The sequence below is a fragment of the Spea bombifrons genome, chromosome 5, assembly GCF_027358695.1.
Source record: "Spea bombifrons isolate aSpeBom1 chromosome 5, aSpeBom1.2.pri, whole genome shotgun sequence".
Taxonomy (NCBI): Eukaryota; Metazoa; Chordata; class Amphibia; order Anura; family Pelobatidae; genus Spea; species Spea bombifrons.
This window is the reverse complement of record NC_071091.1, coordinates 5439518-5456247: the sequence shown is the minus strand read 5'-3', so window position 1 is coordinate 5456247 and position 16730 is coordinate 5439518. Positions and strand designations below refer to the sequence as shown.

Here is a 16730-nt window from a genome sequence, read left to right as displayed (position 1 = left end):
TCTATAGCTAATACTACTAATTACTAACATGACCTCTGTTTCGTTACAGGTACCAAAAGAAGGGAGAGCGAGGTGGAATGACCGACATGAATGCAGAATCCAAAATGTGGTGTTTTGTTTTGTTTTTTTATTTTGTTGGTTTTTGGTCGAACTTGAATGATGGTTTATGTGTCAAACCTTTTGCCTCTGAAACGCCGACTGCACACAGATGATCAAGGAACGGGTTTTCGGGCTACGTGTACCGTGAGTCGGTGGTGGGCAGCCCTCTTCCTCATTTTACTGGGTTATTGTTACCCGGCAGAATGTGGGTTAAACAGGAGTAAAGGAAAAAAGACGAGGTGTCGCTGAAAAAGGTTAATATAAACTTTTTGGGGGGTTTTCCCCTCTCTCGCACATATCAGAACTGAGGTTTCATTGCCGCTGATACTTTCCTTGTCTACGTATATAAGATAATTTTTGCCCGTGGTGTGTTCTGATTATAAATGGCCCGAGATTTTGGGGTGAACTTGCCTTTGTCTGCGATGAATACAATATGAATGCACTGTACTGAATGTGAAAGGTATCTTAACCCTTTGAGATCTGCAGGGGAAGGGGAGCTAACTTCCTTCCAGCACTCAAAAGGTTGATTAGCCTTTAACACTTTTGTGGCTGGACTAGAATACATGACCAGTGTCCGGCCTGGCAACCAAAGTGTTAAATGTGATGTCACAAGAAAGGAAAAAATATCCTCCAAGTTAGCCGCGGTCCCCGCGTGCCTCTCGGGATCACATAAAATGGTTTAAGACGGCAACGGTTAAAAATATCGAATCTTCTCGTAATTGAAGCGTGAGCTGCGGGGACGTGGCGCGCCTGCGTGGCAGCGGGCTGCTGGGTTGTGGCTCGCTTTATGGTGAACGTTTTATAAAAGAGACACTCGCTACGGAGTGAGACTACGCTACGTATGTGACAGACGGGTGACGCGCTAACCTTGGAATTGCCGAGAAGGTCATCAACCCGCTTTGACAGAGTCCGGACGTACAAGACGCTGAACAAGAATCATCTTTATTTATTTTTACTCAGTCCAAAAAAAAAAAAAAAAGATACAAACAAAAAAAAACATTTTTTACACCAATCTGGTGAACAGTAAATCTTTTCACCGTTTCATTAATAAACTGTTGATTGTTCTGGAACAACCTGCAAAAGTTTCTTTTTTTTTTTTTCTTTTAAACAAAAAAGCCCCGCCCTCGGAACTATCCAATCGCTTGCTTTGATCATTGATAATCTGTACTGTATTGTAAATAAGCTGTTTCTATGGAAACCAAGTGCCAGAGATTCTGTTTGTGTGAAAGAAACTGTAAAATGATCTTTGTAACACTGCAATTTATTTTATTTTTTTTGTAAACTATTTGATTTTGATGTCATTTGCATAAAGCGAACGGCAACGAGAAGCGACGTCCGGCATGAAAGCGGCAGGCGCTTTAAGATGTGATAAAGAACGTGTTATTAAAGTAGGGTTGGCTCGGCGATCAAAGGTTATTTAGTGTGACCGATCTGCTAAACGGAAAGCCATGTAACAGCGCTACGGAATCTGCTGGCACTATATAAATAAATGTAATGAATAGCCAACCGAATGCCTGTGATCAGCGTGAAGTTCTATACAGTCCCCGGCTCATGAGGTTAATTTTAACCCCTTAAGGACAGTGGGCTGTCCTTAAACCCTTTAAAACCAATGCATTGTGAGCCCATACGTGTACAGGCTTTGTCGTGAAGGGGTTAAGGATTTGGTGAAAAGACGGACTGTTACTTTAATTCTCCTTGAGCATTAAAATTGGCAAAGAGAAAAAAAATATCCAAATTATTTCTGGATTACAGCTAAAATAAAAAAAATTAAGTGTCCATCACGGTCAACGAAGGCAAGGGGAAAATCTTAACAGTATAAAACATAAATAACCATTTTTGATTAACGAAGCTTTAAAGCGCTTCCATACCCATTCGGCGTAAGATGTAGATGCTGTAGAGCGGTCTTTGTAAATGCATTAAATGCCCTTGCGATGCCTCTTGCTGGAGTCGCTTGTATATACCCGGGCACTGGGTTTACCCTGCCCGGTGCAGGCACGGTAGCTGATGCCAGAGTCAGTGAGGGGGAGTCCTTTGATCTCCTGGGAGAGGTGGTAACGTCAGGCTTCCCTTGCCCTACCCACGGGACTAGCCACCCCCCTATGCCAGTTAGCCCAGCCTCTGAGGAGCAGTAAAGGGTCGCTTGTGTTACAGATATAATGCCAGGGCTCTAAAAAAGACACATTAAAAAGGATGGCTTTTTCTCAGATCCAACATGAAGTCTTTAAGGTGCACGGCAGCGAATCTTAGAAAGGGTCTAGCGTCCCGGCAGCCTCGCCAACGCAGTGCATATTACTTTTTAAGTACTTTTAATATGTATTATTCAGCCTGCAGGAAACAATTGGCTTAACTTGGCTTAGCTCTGGATCTGCAGCCAGCAATGACCCCCCAATAGTCCCCACGGGGAGCGCTTTCCGCCAAATGCATCTCATGCAAGTCAACTAGAAAATAAGCAAATGCAGATGTGGGGGCTGTACAGAATGTGCAAGAGGGGGCCACACGAAAAAGTGCATACGATGGGTGGAAGGGTCTTCCCAATAAGAAGTGCGTCCGATAAAACGTGATAATGTACAGCACAAAAAGCTGCAGTGTCGGCAATGTAAATTAATGCCCCAGATAAATGAATGCCCCATATCAGACCTCTCTATCGACGGCTTATTGTTTGCAAAGTAACAAAAGGAATCAAAATAAATCCCAGCTAAGCCTGTGACTGAGGATATGGGGCATTTCCATTATATATATATATATACCGAGTGAAATTATATATGCTGTGGCACCCGCTCTAAGGAGCCCTCGCTCTGATGCATCATTACAGGTCCCAGGGGTGACTTCTTTGCCGCACCAGTTTACGGTAACTGGTTTGCGACTCGTCACGGTAAATACATGCTCTGGAGAATGCGGTCGGGCAGCAACTGCGGAAGAGAATAAGAGATCAGAGACTGAAAACCTAGGAGCGGATGTGAGAAATAATAACTGTAAAGTGTGGTGGATACATGGAATATGCGTCCAACTACAGCGGTAGAAATGCAGGCGTCCCCGCTGTGAATACAGTGTAATCGGTTATCGTTATCTATGCCTGAGTAACGGCGTGCTGGCGGAGCAAAGCAGCGCTGCAGAGAGTTTCACACAGAAATACTTTGCAGAGCATGGGGAGTCTGGGGTTAAAACAACATATTTCAGATAAAATATCCAGGCATGAAACTGTTTTATTTAGAGACGATATCAAGGTTCAGATAGGGTTCTGAAATTTCAGGGAATTGATTATCGCCGACCGATAATATGCCGTCAGTTCGAAAAGTGGTCTTATCGTCATAGCAACCGTTGCAATTATTCTGCCGATCCCATTGGTAACAGGTCCTCGTAAACTCTGCATCAGAATCGCTTTTTTTGTACATTTTGTCCATTCTGTTGCTTTTGCGTATCTGCCGTTGTTGGAATTCCTTTTAATTAAACCTCTGGCATAGATCGCCTTCTGTCTCCCCCTAAGGTGGGGGGTCCGTGGGGCAAATGCGACCCCTTTAGCTCTGTAGAGGACACCGAAATCATACACATAATCGCAATGAAATTCAACAAGCCCCCTTAAGCTGAGAACTAACCAAAAAGTGTGAAAGACGCTAAAGCCAAAAGAAAAGGAATCCCCCTACATAACCGGAAGCGTGCGAGGAGTGTATATATATATATATTGTGGGCAAATTGTATTAACAGTATTACATATTTATAAAATATTTATTCTTATTACAAATGCAATGCGCATGTACAGCATTCTACTAATAAACCGAAACAATCGTGTATAAAAAAAAAAAGAAATAAATCCAAAACTAGCACTTTAAATGATATTGTATAAATTCCGATTGTTGCATATTATTAATATCCGTTCGGGGGTTCCGACAGAACAGCGTCATAAAGCTAAATGTATCTAAACGTTCAAATACAAAATGCAGGAGAAATCAAACGGATTTGGTTACACTTGTTAATATTGTTAATTGGTGGATTTAAAATTATACATATATATATAAAAATAAAAGGTGTTTTTTTTTTGCCAGAAATGGTTAAACGCGGCTGTTAATTCTTTCATTTTCTTCTGTAAAGCTTTTACATTTTAGCTTTCTTGCAGAAAATATTCACATAACTTTGTTTTTTTTTAAATACACGTTTATTGTCCATTTTGAAGAATAAAGGGGGGTACAGAAAAAAAGGGGGGCAATAGTATACCAAACGCATATGACCATGACTGAGGCGTAAAGAAAGACAGAAGAGAGAGAGAGGAAGAAAGGTAGGATGGGGATGGGGGGGTACATTACCAAATGATCAAATCATGCCCCTGCCCTGGGAGGGGGCATAAAGCCAGCTGGGCATTTACGGGTAAAGGTGCCCCTCTGTGAAATGATTAGAGAGAGGCTTTCAGGTCATCAGACTAATAAAAAACCAACGTGTTTCGTGACAACAAAGGAAGGGATTCTTTACCGTGAGGGCAGTAAAGGTACGGAATCCACTGCCGAGAGCAGATACAGATACACCGGATGCCTTCAAAAAGAGTCAAAAGCAGAACATTCAGGGCTATAAATTATAGAATAAACATCCATATTTTAGAGCTTCTTGATCAGAGGAGGAATCTGGTCAAGAAGGAATTTTAACCCCCTAAGTGGCAAGATTCAGAAAATAGCACAATTTAAAGCAGGAGGGATCGGTGGAAGGGTCGGACTTGATGGATTAAGGGCCGTTAACACTGTAGTGGGCTGTGCCGAGTCAGCAATGTAAAATACGTCAAAACGGTGTTTTCCTCTTTGTTTTGACATGTTTTTGTGGATATTTTTGGACATCCATGAGAAAATCACCAGGTTGCAAACTCGTTCCAGCCGTCATCACCTGGGAACTTCTCAGGGCCTCGGTCTAACGCGGATCATCTGTCTGAACAAACATCGTGTACAACGTGAGGCAATATGGTAACCATGGTAATAACACCCCATTGTATAGTGCTGCAGAATATGATGGCGCTATATAAAACAATAATAATGGGGTCCTCTCATTATAATTGTAGATACTGAACTTTAAACAGTGGGGGAGGGGTTTGAGTGGGGGGGCACATAGTGGGCTGTAAACATGCCATATAAACAATACATAAGCAGATTTGTCAATTTGGGGGCTTTTAGGAACACCTTTATTTTTGCATTCTCTCCCCCTCCCCCTCTTTAGCTCACGCAGCGATTTTACATTCTGCCCCCACTGTTCTCAGTAATATGCAAACTTTGCGCCGTTTAACGCTTCAACTCTAACGATGCTGATCATGGCAGCCACTTCACGTGCAGCATGCTAGGCTGGGCATCATGGGAGTTGTAGTAGTACGTCCGTCAGTACCCTGAACGCTGTGACGTCACCACATCACAACACACCAAACCCCCACAACAAAACCAGCTGAGCACCGGGGTCACGCACTATCACGCATTACGTAACCAACGTAACATGAATCACCACGAACGCGAACTGAACGCCTACGGCGAGCTCTAAACAATAGAGCTCATCACCTGCTGCCATGGATACGGTGTCATATACCTTATGGAGTTCTGTAAAAGCGTCCGTGTGTCAAATTACAGAATGTATGTAAGATTACGGAACACTATGGTCCATAGTTTCTCTCTTTCAGAGAATAATGCATGGCGAGTGGTGGAAAGCAGTGGGTTCTGGGAGTTCTGAATGCCAAAGTCTAAATATATGTTTTGTGGTACGTAACAGAAGCCATTTAGCTGGGGCCAGTTACAAGTGCTTAGTTAGCTTCCGGTCATTGGGACACAGCGGCCTTATCGGTGTATTGTGTCTCCGTTGTTTTGATCTCAACTCTGGATTCTGACGCTCGCCCCCGTGTCCAGAGCATTCTCCGCCCCTGTGATACCTGGTATTCCCACCCCTTTTTATCGGAAAGGCACAGCATTCGGCCAATCAGAGTTCGAAACATGGCGGAAGCCACGCCCTTTGCCGCAAGAGCCGTCCTATGGAATAGCGGCGCGCCTCGGTCGGATTGACAGGCGGTGAAGTGACGCAGCGAGATTCGCCAAGCGGAGGGAAAAACCACAGAGCTCGGCAGCGCGGAGAGGAAGAGGCGGGGAGCGCGTTGTGACGCCGGACAGGAGGAGGGCTCAAAGCGGTGTGTGTGGAAGTGGGGTTCCGGCTCCCGCTCTTTATTGCAACGAATTGTCTTTCAGTGGATGTGGCGCCTTCGGGTCTCAACACAGATACAAAAGTGGAGTCCCCAAGGATGCCGCAGCCCAAGTCGCGGAAGATCGCTATCCTTGGATACCGGTCTGTGGGTGAGTACGGAGCAGGGCGACCTCACATCGGCGACATACCCCCGTGGTGGGCTTCCTTCAATCCGGCACTGGCGCTCAAGGTGCCCTGCGTAGGCCTGCTAAACCCAGCCGGTACCTGACCACGAAAGGGTTAAACCCACGCGTGTGACGGATCTCCGGGATTGCCTTAAGGGTGAAAGCCCTGCGTCTGACGTGGGGTTAAAGCGCTGCTTGCGATCCCTTATACGCATCATTCCCCCTGGAGGTTAAAGGGTTAAATATCCACCCTGTCATCGGTCCCTCTGCTGGCACCCAGTGCCTGGCTCTGAAAGGGTTAAACACGTACTTACCCTGGTGTGCTGGGCCCGTTTCGGTCGCTGTGCACACAGTGCCTGCTCCTGATGGGGTTAATTATTGTACACGTGACTTTAATGCACCCTTACTATGCCAGCACATGGTGCATAGATGGTTAAATGCCCCTGGTGTACATGTAGTAATGTAGATGCAGGGCTTGTGCCCAGGACCTTAGGGGTGCTGATCATATATCGCACTGGTTGGGTTGGAAGGGGTTAACAGGGCAGCTGTTACCCAGATGGGTTCGGGGGGGTATTTATCTGCTCTGGGAAGGGGTTTTGCTTTTTGAGCATGTCTGCACGCCTGTCAGTACTTTATCTGGTGAGTCCACCTGTGGTCAAGCAGTGAGATTCCTGTGAGGGGGGCGCGTGGGGTATGAAGCGTGTAATGGGGTCTCGCACAGGTGGGGGTATTCTTGGTGCTTTTTGAGGGGTTTCCATTCTGATGTGTCTCGTGGGATTTCTAGAATGTGGATACGGGGCGACCCCTGTATGTAAAAGTTCAGTTATTTCCATTTTCTGGTAACGCTAACACCGTTCCCTACTGTGGGGGGCTTCTGGTGTCTGAGCGGGTCGGGCCGGTTCTCTGATCCGCGTGGGGTTTTCTGGGAAGCCGCGCTGCGTACACCTACGCTTATGCCGAGTATCCTTCCCTCTGTGAATCCGCGTGAGAATTTGGCTCCTGGGGTAATCACAGTGCGGCCCCGGGGTGACTCCAGAATACAAGTGGAGAGGCGGAAGAGTTAATGGTGCATTAAACACGATTGGCCACTATTAACAATAAAATCTATTTTTTTCCGACCAGTACGTCGCTGATATTTGTAAAGCGGTTTTCCGTGTTTTTTTCGGGCTTATTTGTTGGGGTTTTGATTTTCAGCCCTAAACCCCACGCATTTACACTGGAAACTCACTAATAAGTCTCTGTTTATTAAAGCACTATTGAGTGCATCTCGTGACTGTCTTAGGGGAAGCCAGATTTTTACTGACAAGTGGTGGATAAATGGAACAACCTCCCAGCAGAAGTGGTAGAGGGTAATACAGTGAGGGCATTAAACATGCATGGGACAGACATACGGCTCCTGAAGCTAAAACGAGACTGATGAAGATCTGAGTCTTTACAGCAGGAGAGACGGGCGACTGGACGGGGGCCGATCAGGTCTTTGGGTTTCTTAGTATGTTCGGTTCTAGTTTCGTCGGACTCTCTGAATGTGGAGGGACTGTTAGAAGCGCTGCCTGTATTGTCTGTGCTTTATTAATAATATCCTTTAAAACTATGTAGCCTCAGAGGTCTCTAATTGGTATATGTGGCTGCATTACATTAATTGCTCTCAATAATAATGTATATTTGGGTAAATGATTCTGTTATGGGCTCTGTCTACAGCTTCGAGATCATCTCAAAGCCCTTATTATGCAGATATAGAACTGTCTGTGGGATGGACGGCCCCGGACCGCCTCGTTTCTCATTCACGCGCCTCGTTTCTCATTCACGCGCCTCGTTTCTCATTCACGCGCCTCGTTTCTCATTCACGCGCCTCGTATCACATTCAGGTTTTTAGCTGCATCCCTTGGATGAAGCATATGATTGCCTGTTACTATGGCAACCTTTCTCTTAAGATATTTCCTGACTTTTAAATCAACTTTCTTCGTACTTTCGGTGATAATGACTCGCCGGCTCTGCAAACGCTTTGCAGGGGAGACCACCAGGGGGGGGGGGAAGAATCCAGTTCTCTAACGGTTTACAGCTTACCGGAAAAAAGCATTGTCTGTCAGAAAACATCCGTGTGCACGGAGACCGACACGCCAGAGGTCAGTATCCGCACAGAATTACAGCCTTTTCACTATTCCTATAGATTACTCCTCACAAATATCTTACTATACACTTTTGCCCAATAATGCTTTCAGGCAGCTGCGTATCAGCCGTTTGGGTGTCAGATAGAGCGAGAACTCATACCAATCTACTAAACACCCCGACTCCTTTTACTGCCTGTGGGGAAACAGTAGAATGGCTCAGTCTTAATCACAAAGCAGGACTCTTGGACAAATGAAAGTCTATGGAGGAACAGACTTCATTAGCATTGCCATAAAGCAACAGCTCAGTGTGGTGTTTGAGCTGGGAAAGAATATAAACATTGGAACAGATGTATTAGGCGACCGACATCCCATACTAACAGTAAGGGCAAACTTCTAAATAAGGTGCAGTCACCATGGAAACCGAGTGTTCTGATTCTTACAAATTTGTTTCAAGCATTTTTTTTGCATTTTTTCCCAGCGTTTTTTTTTTACACCCCCCTGCCCTTAGATGAAGTGCTTCTGTTTTCATATGGTAAATATGACGTGGTAATTGTGTAAACCTTTTACTACTTTTACATATACTATGAAACCATAGCAACCGATTTCAGCGTGACTTTAACCTGTTGCTCCCTGAGGGCAGTGCATCTCGGCTCCGTCGTTTGCCCGAAGCCCCCTGTAAAGCCCGCCGTGACGTTTCAGGTCACTCTGCTGATTGCGATCTGGAAACATCGGCTGCGACCGGCCCGCCGGCGCTATTCACGGCTCTCTCTGGACAGACAATGCTGAAGGTTCCCACGTATTCTGATACGCGAGCGGAAAATGAGCAGCGAAAGCCGTTTCACACGAGCGTCAGCGATTGGCTATCCATTTTTTAACCCCTTAAATGGAATCCTCGTCCATTCCCCGGGCCTCTGCTTGTGATGCGTTATACAGGATCGTTTGAAACTCTTCTATTGCGACTTGGCTGATGAGTGACGCCTTAACGAGTATTTCGGTAATTACAGCCACAGAGAAGCCTTAATGATGATAACCAGAGATCGGAGCCTAGAATCTGCCAGCGGATCGGCCCCATTCGGCCCCCGTATAGTCTCTTGTTTCTCCTGCTGTAAAGACTAACCTCAGTCGTTGGTCTCGTCTTGCTTGGATTCAGGAGCGCATTGTGCCCTATCTATATACCGTATATACTATGTATGTATATGTATATATAAAAGCACTTTTACTCCAACATGGCGAGTAAGCCGCGGGTCAGTGAACAAATTATTCCTTTACGCAACTACCGACCTACCTGCCGTAATCCAGGCAGTCCCAGCAGAAGTCAACTCCTTGGAAAATGTTGCCGTGCGGTCGCCGTGTACCCAGAGAACCCGTTTATAACAGAATCCGCCTTAATTAATCACACGGTGTCCTGATCGTACGTGAATCATATAGAAACCAGGTCAAATCTAGTGTTCTGTTTCTGGCGGAAGTCAGTTCCATGTATCTACTACCTTTTAACCTATAATTTGATCACATAACACCCCCGCCCTAACCATGCCTTTTCTTAAACGCTTCAGTTGCTTGTCAGCTTCACGTAGCGCTCTTTGGGTTCTCATGTGCGTAGATCTTGCCGGGGTTAATTTTTTAACCTGTGCTCTTCCAGTTTAATCTAAACGACTTGTTCACCCTGCTGGGAATTGCGATGCGCGGCAACAATTGGCATTTCCAGCCCCTTCCTCTTGCGGAACAAAAGGCTGCTTTACCATTTTAGAAAATCTAACGGGGAGGAATAAATCCAGCTGTACAATCTGCACACGCTAGTGTTCAAAAGTTTGGGGTCACTCAGCGTTTTCCTTGTTTCTGAAAGAAAAGCACATTCTGTCCGTTAAAATAACACGAAATGGATCAGAACAGCTCAGCGCGTGCCGCGTTATGATGTCAGAGGCCGCGGTATTACACGTACGATGTCTTTTTTTTTTTTTGTTATGGCCGCCGTTTCTTGCTCTCAGAGCCTGACATTTGACGTAAACCGTAATAACTTAAAATCGAGTTCCCGGGATCCCGGCTCCGTACGAAAGAAAACCGAAAATATTCCAATTTGTTTTTATATAAAACCTTCACTTTTACCCCGCAATGACCCGTCTTCATGAGATTCGTTGCATGCTTCTGATTAGTATTCCTCCAGCCCCATTCCTGGAGGCGAAGGGTTAAACAACTGGACGGAGGGTCCAGCTCCTGCGTCAACTACCGCTATTTTTACTTTCCTTATGTTATTCTATCATTAGCCCCCCCCCCACTTGCATGTTATTTCAGTGGAAAGTCACAATACACAGGAATGTTGGCAGGTGCTGTTCCTACCGAACACAATCGGAGACTGTTTGCCGTCTGGTCTGTCCGTTTCTCCTGCTGTAAAGACTTGGATTTTAATCGCGTCTAAGATTCAGGAGCCGTATGTCTGTCCTGCGCATGTTTAATTACCCTCACTGTATTACCCTCTACCACTTCTGCTGGGAAGCTGTTCAACATAACTACTACCCACCAAAAGGAGCATATGGTATCATAGGGATCTCACAGCATCCGCAGGTTTTCCTTCTGTTACTGAATGTCCCGTAACGACTGGCTTAGTAGATTTGGGGCTCCTGCACCGTATCTGTGGTTTAGTAAGACAAAGTATGAGTGGAGACTCAACAGAGCCGGATATCGGGAAGCCTCCTGTCTGCGTTACCCGGGGCCGCGGGGGTCGGAGCCGATGTTTATCTCGCGATGTCCTGGAACACTCTGTGACTCCCGTCCTGACGTTATTCCTCCTCTGTGCTCCAGAAACTATTTCCCAAGAGGCGTCCGGTCACATCCAGCGTCCTGCGCGGTGCAGGGACTGCCAGTCGTGTCACAGCGTTCTCAGCATGTGTTCCCGTCGGAGCCAGAAGAAGTTACTTAGAACACTTTGCACAAAGCCTGTCGGCCCCTAATTGTTTGGACTCCAGCCATTTCTAGCAGAATATGTTTTCAGGCAGCTGCATATCATTTCTCGCTCTGTTATCTGATCCCCGATCTACTTAACACCCCGACTCCTTATCATATAATAGAATGACTCAGTCTTAATCACCCAGCTGGACTCTGATTAATGAAAGTCTATGGAGGAACGGACTTCATTAGCATTGCCATAAAGCATCAGCTCAGTGTGGTGCCTGAGCCGGGGAAAGTCACCCAAAATATCACATGACTGACAGCAACAGCGGCTCCAGGTCTGCAGATAAAGGGAGTTTATTGGGATAACCAGATTTTTGTCATCAACGGACATTTCTGTATACAGGGTGTGTATATGTATATATATATATATATATATATATATATATATATATATATATTACTATATTACTGTATACAGCGCGGGGGGGGGGATGTGTTGTATAAACTCTCCCTGTTAATGCGTGTTATTAGCATTTTATTGCCGGTGACGGGTTGTCTGAAACGTGCGCCGTCTCTGCTCGCGGCTCCTGCCGCTTCTTGGTGACGCCGGGTGATGAGGCGGATCGTCTCCCCGTCTGTTGGATTCCGGATTGGACGTTTATTTTAGGAAGCTCCGCCCTTGTGACTAAAAAGCTTTTTGTGTTGTGGAAGGTGTGGAGCCCAAATAAAGCGACCCCCCCCCCCTTGCCTTCTGTCCCTCTGTGTGGCTGTTCCATGTTCTGTATTTCGGAAGCCGTTGGCACCCCCTCTAACGCTCCCACGTCCCTTTACTTTGTCGCGGGGGTTTCGGGGGGCTGCTGTTTCTGTGTCCGGTGATTAGGGTTTGGGAAGCAGGGAGAGGTAATGAAAACCTGGATATTAACTCCCCGGCGGAGGGCTTTCATCAATGAAACATTGGAAGGGAGAATGGTGGGAAACACAAAAGGGGGGACACCGTCCGGCAGCGCTGGCATGTATTATGTTCTCTGTATACCGGCCCCGTCAGTGTAGTCGGCTGCTCCCTGCTTTACTTGCAACTACTCTGTGCAGATGTTGCTCGCCCCCCCCCCCCCCCGCACGCGATATACTCTGAGGGTCCGATTCCAACGGGAAAGCTTTCCTGGAATTGATTGGCAGCTTCAATTAATTAATTGGTGCAAATCAGGTTCTTTTTGCGTTTTTTCCCATTAAAACTAACCATATCTTTATTTTTTATTTTTTTTATAGGAAAATCTTCTTTGACGATTCAGTTCGTTGAAGGGCAGTTCGTTGACTCGTACGACCCGACCATAGAAAACAGTAAGTCCCCAAAGTCGTGTGGAGCGTGGGAAGCAGCTTGGGTGCATGCGCGTGAGAGTAATAAATCCATCTGCACCACCTACCCGTGAGAATGGGAATGCCCGTTGCCGTTTACGGGTATTTTCACGGAGCCTAAACAGTCGCGGATGTCTAACGATCGGCCAAGATTTGTGGGATTTCCGTTCTAAGCTTCTGGAATGTGTAGGTTTTCAGCATTGCTTACATTCCAGGCGCTAAATCCGCGTCTCGCCTGTCGGGGAAAGTCGGCAGAACGCACCCCCAAGCGAATGCTGACAGCGTTTAATAAGTGCCTGGACTGCGTGGGTTAATCAAACGTCCGGGGTGGGGGGGCATATTTACAAAGGTGGTTACACGGCACGGATGCCCTGCGACGTTTGGTTTCAGTCCCGGGTGCTTGGTGTGTTTGGGGAATGCCTTTACTGCCCAGCGACGGATGCTTTTAGAGTTGTGATGTTGCGGTGCGTTCCCGCAGACGCCTCACGCCTGCTGCGAGCATCGGATATAATTTATACATCTTTCAGAGTCCTGCCAAAGAACAGCTCAGTTACAGTGACCCCAGGCGGCCATTTTTACTTGTGTCTCTAGGGAGATTAACTTTAGCCGGAGGCGCAGTCGCTGCTCGTTAAAGGGCCCTAAATCGCTGGATTATTGGAAGAACCGTCGTCGTGTTCTTCATTGGATTAATGCCTCCGAAGGGTTAACGCTGTGCGGCGGAGCGCGCAGCGTATGTCGGAGTTGTAGTATTGACACTTGAGTAATAAATGGCAGATGTTGGCGAGTAACGAGCTCAATAAACCTTTCGGTTGCTATTCAGGGCTAACCTTTGAGCCACCTGGCTGCTCTCCGAACGCGGCAATCCACGCGGTCCAAAGGTCGGCTCGGTCCCTGGCCTGTAGCAAACAGATGGGGAATATGGCCGCTTCCACCGGCGCGTTAAGGGTTAAGCAGGGGTTTGGCTGGATGGCTCTGGCAGCCGTGACCTGCGATGGCTTTTTGTAATACCCGGCGCTTATATTTATTTCTGCCTCGTTTATCCCCTTTTGCCTAAATGTAGGGTTTAAGCGGGCGAGTGAAAGGGCGTAACGGCATTTATTACACCGCGCTTTATTCTTTATAGCCTTCACCAAGCTGATCTCCGTGAACGGACAGGACTATCACCTGCAGCTGGTGGATACGGCCGGACAGGTGAGCGCCGATCAGGCTTTTAAATCCAGCGTGGCGGCGCATGCTGTGCCAGCGATGCGTAATGAGAATAATAATCATGGGGTTCTCTTTCTCCCCCCTCCAGGACGAGTTCTCCATATTCCCGCAGACCTACTCCATAGACATTAATGGATATATCCTGGTTTATTCCGTCACGTCCAGCAAAAGGTAAATGTCTTATCCGCCGATTATCGGTTAATATGTCTGTTTCTGCGCAGTCGTTGCCTAGATCTGGATAAGCGGCAGTAATAATGCTTCATGGCTGTAAAGATGTTACCCTATCGCCTGTATCACCCTAAACGTCGCCCCGCAGAGGGTGCGGATCCCGGATGATTTCCTGGTAGTCACCTGTCATTCTGCTTTACTTTTTTTGGCAGTTTTGAAGTGATTAAAGTGATCCACGAGAAATTGCTGGACATGGTGGGGAAAGTACAGTAAGTAGCGCATTGTATTTCCTTCATGCGTTCAAAAGCCTCTTTTCTTCCCAAAACCCGTAAGCACGTTAACCCCTGAATCACATCCCGTTCTTGCTTTTCCTAGAGTACCAATAATGCTGGTTGGAAACAAGAAGGATTTGCATATGGAAAGGTCTGTGTTTCATTCTGACCGTTACTCACCCGGTTTCTGTATATAAAGTATGTGGAGCAGGGGTGTATGTGGAGTGGGGTGTATGTGGCGCGGGTGGGGTGTATGTGGCGCGGGTGGGGTGTATGTGGCGCGCAGTATATGGAGTATTAGCGATTAGCCGGATTGGGGTAAAGGTGTCGTCTCTCGCGCAGGGTGATCAGCTACGAGGAAGGGAAAGCTTTGGCTGAATCCTGGAACGCGGCCTTCCTGGAATCTTCTGCTAAAGAGAATCAGGTACGTCACGGCCATGTGTTTTGGGGGTATTTCTCTGTAATTTCAGTTGCTAGGGTGTGAGCCGCGTATTGGGGGCTTGTAGCCCTCGCCCACGTTTACCAGTAGCGGTTTCTGCATTTATGAAGTGGGAATCACAGTCCCTGCGTGCCGCTGCCAGGCTCCCTGCGCCCTCCTCTGCTGCGGATCCCGTTCCGTGTGAAGGCTTATCCTGCCAACTAGATTATTCAGAATACATTTAAAGAAAAGCAAAAACAAGCAGGACTGAAACGCGTTACCGATACGGTCTAATGTCGGGCGTTGATACCCTCAGTCAGCGCAGCAAAGGTTTATGTCTCTCGGCCAGCCTGCTTTTTAAACAGGAACGTGGAATTTTCATGGAACGTCTGCCCCGTTCAGCCGTCTAGTCTGCCAGTTTAAATTCCCTAACGGTATTAACCTCTACCACTTCTGCTGGGGGACCGTTCCATGTACCCACCACCCTCTCGGTCAATGTTTTCTTTGTTCTTTTTGTGCTCGTGCGGTTATGTTCCCGTCTCCCCCGCGGGTTCCATCGCTTATCTCTGCCTCTTCCCTGCAGACGGCCGTTGACGTTTTTAAGAGGATAATCGTGGAAGCGGAGAAGATCGACGGCGGATGTTCACAAGGGAAGTCCTCGTGCTCCGTGATGTAACGGCGGGGAGGACGCGGGCGCCGGGAATATCTTCTACTTGAATAAGCAAACTGCCTGTTCGATTTCACAGTTAGGCTCCTGCTCTTAACCCTTTACCTGCCGGAGGGCCTGACATTAAACCGGCAAGCCCCTCCGGGCAGGGAGAGCGTTAAGCGAATGAGAAAGTTATGGGTGGTCTCAGCCTTTTTTTCTTTTCTGATTATGCCGATTTCCCCTCCCCCTCCCCTCTTACCATCTTCATAAACTCTCAATCTGTATAATCTATTTCTTCATATTACGCCCCAGACTTTTACCGGCATTAATTTTTTTTTTTCTCAGTGTAGTTTTGTTTCTAACGTAATCATCTAAATAACGCATATTGTTACATTTATTCTTTACTTAACCCGGCTTCAATGTCAGTGTTTCTCATTGTTCCATGTAAACTTGTAAATAAAGCAGCAGCTGACCTTACTTCCCAACCTTTTCTCCCCCGTAGTTATTTCGCGGGTGTAGTTAAAGCAGGTTTGTATGTACAAGGGAGGAATAAATGCAGCCGTGCTTTTATTTATGTAGCACCAGTAGATTCAACGGCACTGTTACAATGTTGGGGGTTTATGCCGACGTATTAAGTGTTTGGATTTCATCTCGTGGTTTGAGAACAGCTGACGGGAAAGAAACTCACTAAAAATGACCAACATTGTTAAAATGTATCTGTCCCTGGGGGCTATTATTCCGGGTTTTTATTCCAGCCGTTCCGTGGTGTATTACGGGGTAAATGTAACTTACTGACGATTAAATATTGGGCAAAACTACAATGACGGAGGCATTCATATATAACCAGCGACCGGACCCCTTCATCCTGGCGGGAGGCCGGAAAATGTGTTTCAGGCAAATGCCTGAAAGATGGATGTCTCGATGGATCGTTGGGAATGAAATGAACTCCAATGAGCCGGCTTGGCGGATCTGCTGAAAAAGATTGCCTGCTAAAAAAAAGTTTGTTACAAAAAATCTATTTAAATATTTCGGTTTTATTTTATTTTTTTACATTTTTGTTTTGGGGGGTCTTACGCACTCTGCCTGCCTTTACACGGATTGGAAGACGTTCCCCGCATGGTATTCATCGTAATAGGATATTATGCGTTTAGATAATCTTCCCCCAGCACGGAGTCCGGACTGCACCTGAATAAACCTCATTTGGGTAAATTCTTTCAAAATAAGTCTATTCCGCGGTTTGGAGGGAAGGAGCTTCGC

The 16730-nt window shown here is 46.6% G+C and overlaps 2 protein-coding genes across 4 annotated transcripts in view; both read left to right on the top strand.

Moving 5' to 3' along the window:
* PRKAG2 (protein kinase AMP-activated non-catalytic subunit gamma 2) overlaps positions 1 to 623 on the top strand; it is an 84204-nt gene extending 83581 nt beyond the window's left edge. For all 3 annotated transcript variants that reach the window (XM_053468308.1, XM_053468309.1, XM_053468310.1), the window contains one exon: positions 50 to 623. In XM_053468308.1, the coding sequence (XP_053324283.1) occupies positions 50 to 81 (32 nt within the window). In that variant the 3' untranslated portion in view covers positions 82 to 623. The remainder of the gene's footprint in view (positions 1 to 49) is intronic.
* Positions 624 to 6103: 5480 nt separating this feature from the next.
* On the top strand, positions 6104 to 15958 carry RHEB (Ras homolog, mTORC1 binding). Its single transcript, XM_053468311.1, has 8 exons — positions 6104 to 6398; positions 12674 to 12745; positions 13884 to 13951; positions 14055 to 14137; positions 14347 to 14403; positions 14510 to 14557; positions 14749 to 14830; positions 15408 to 15958. Exons 1-8 carry the CDS (start codon positions 6347 to 6349, stop codon positions 15498 to 15500), a joined length of 555 nt encoding a protein of 184 aa, XP_053324286.1. The 5' UTR covers positions 6104 to 6346; the 3' UTR covers positions 15501 to 15958.
* The last annotated feature ends 772 nt before the right edge of the window (positions 15959 to 16730 follow it).

What these genes read in the sequence shown, in the direction of transcription:
- RHEB (XM_053468311.1), top strand. Translation starts at nt 6,347, where the DNA reads ATGCCGCAGCCCAAGTCGCGGAAGATCGCTATCCTTGGATACCGGTCT. An exon ending in CCTTGGATACCGGTCTGTGG is followed by an intron (nt 6,399 to 12,673) that starts GTGAGTACGGAG and finishes TTTTTTTTATAG; the next exon opens with GAAAATCTTCTTTGACGATT. An exon ending in AAGGATTTGCATATGGAAAG is followed by an intron (nt 14,558 to 14,748) that starts GTCTGTGTTTCA and finishes TCTCTCGCGCAG; the next exon opens with GGTGATCAGCTACGAGGAAG.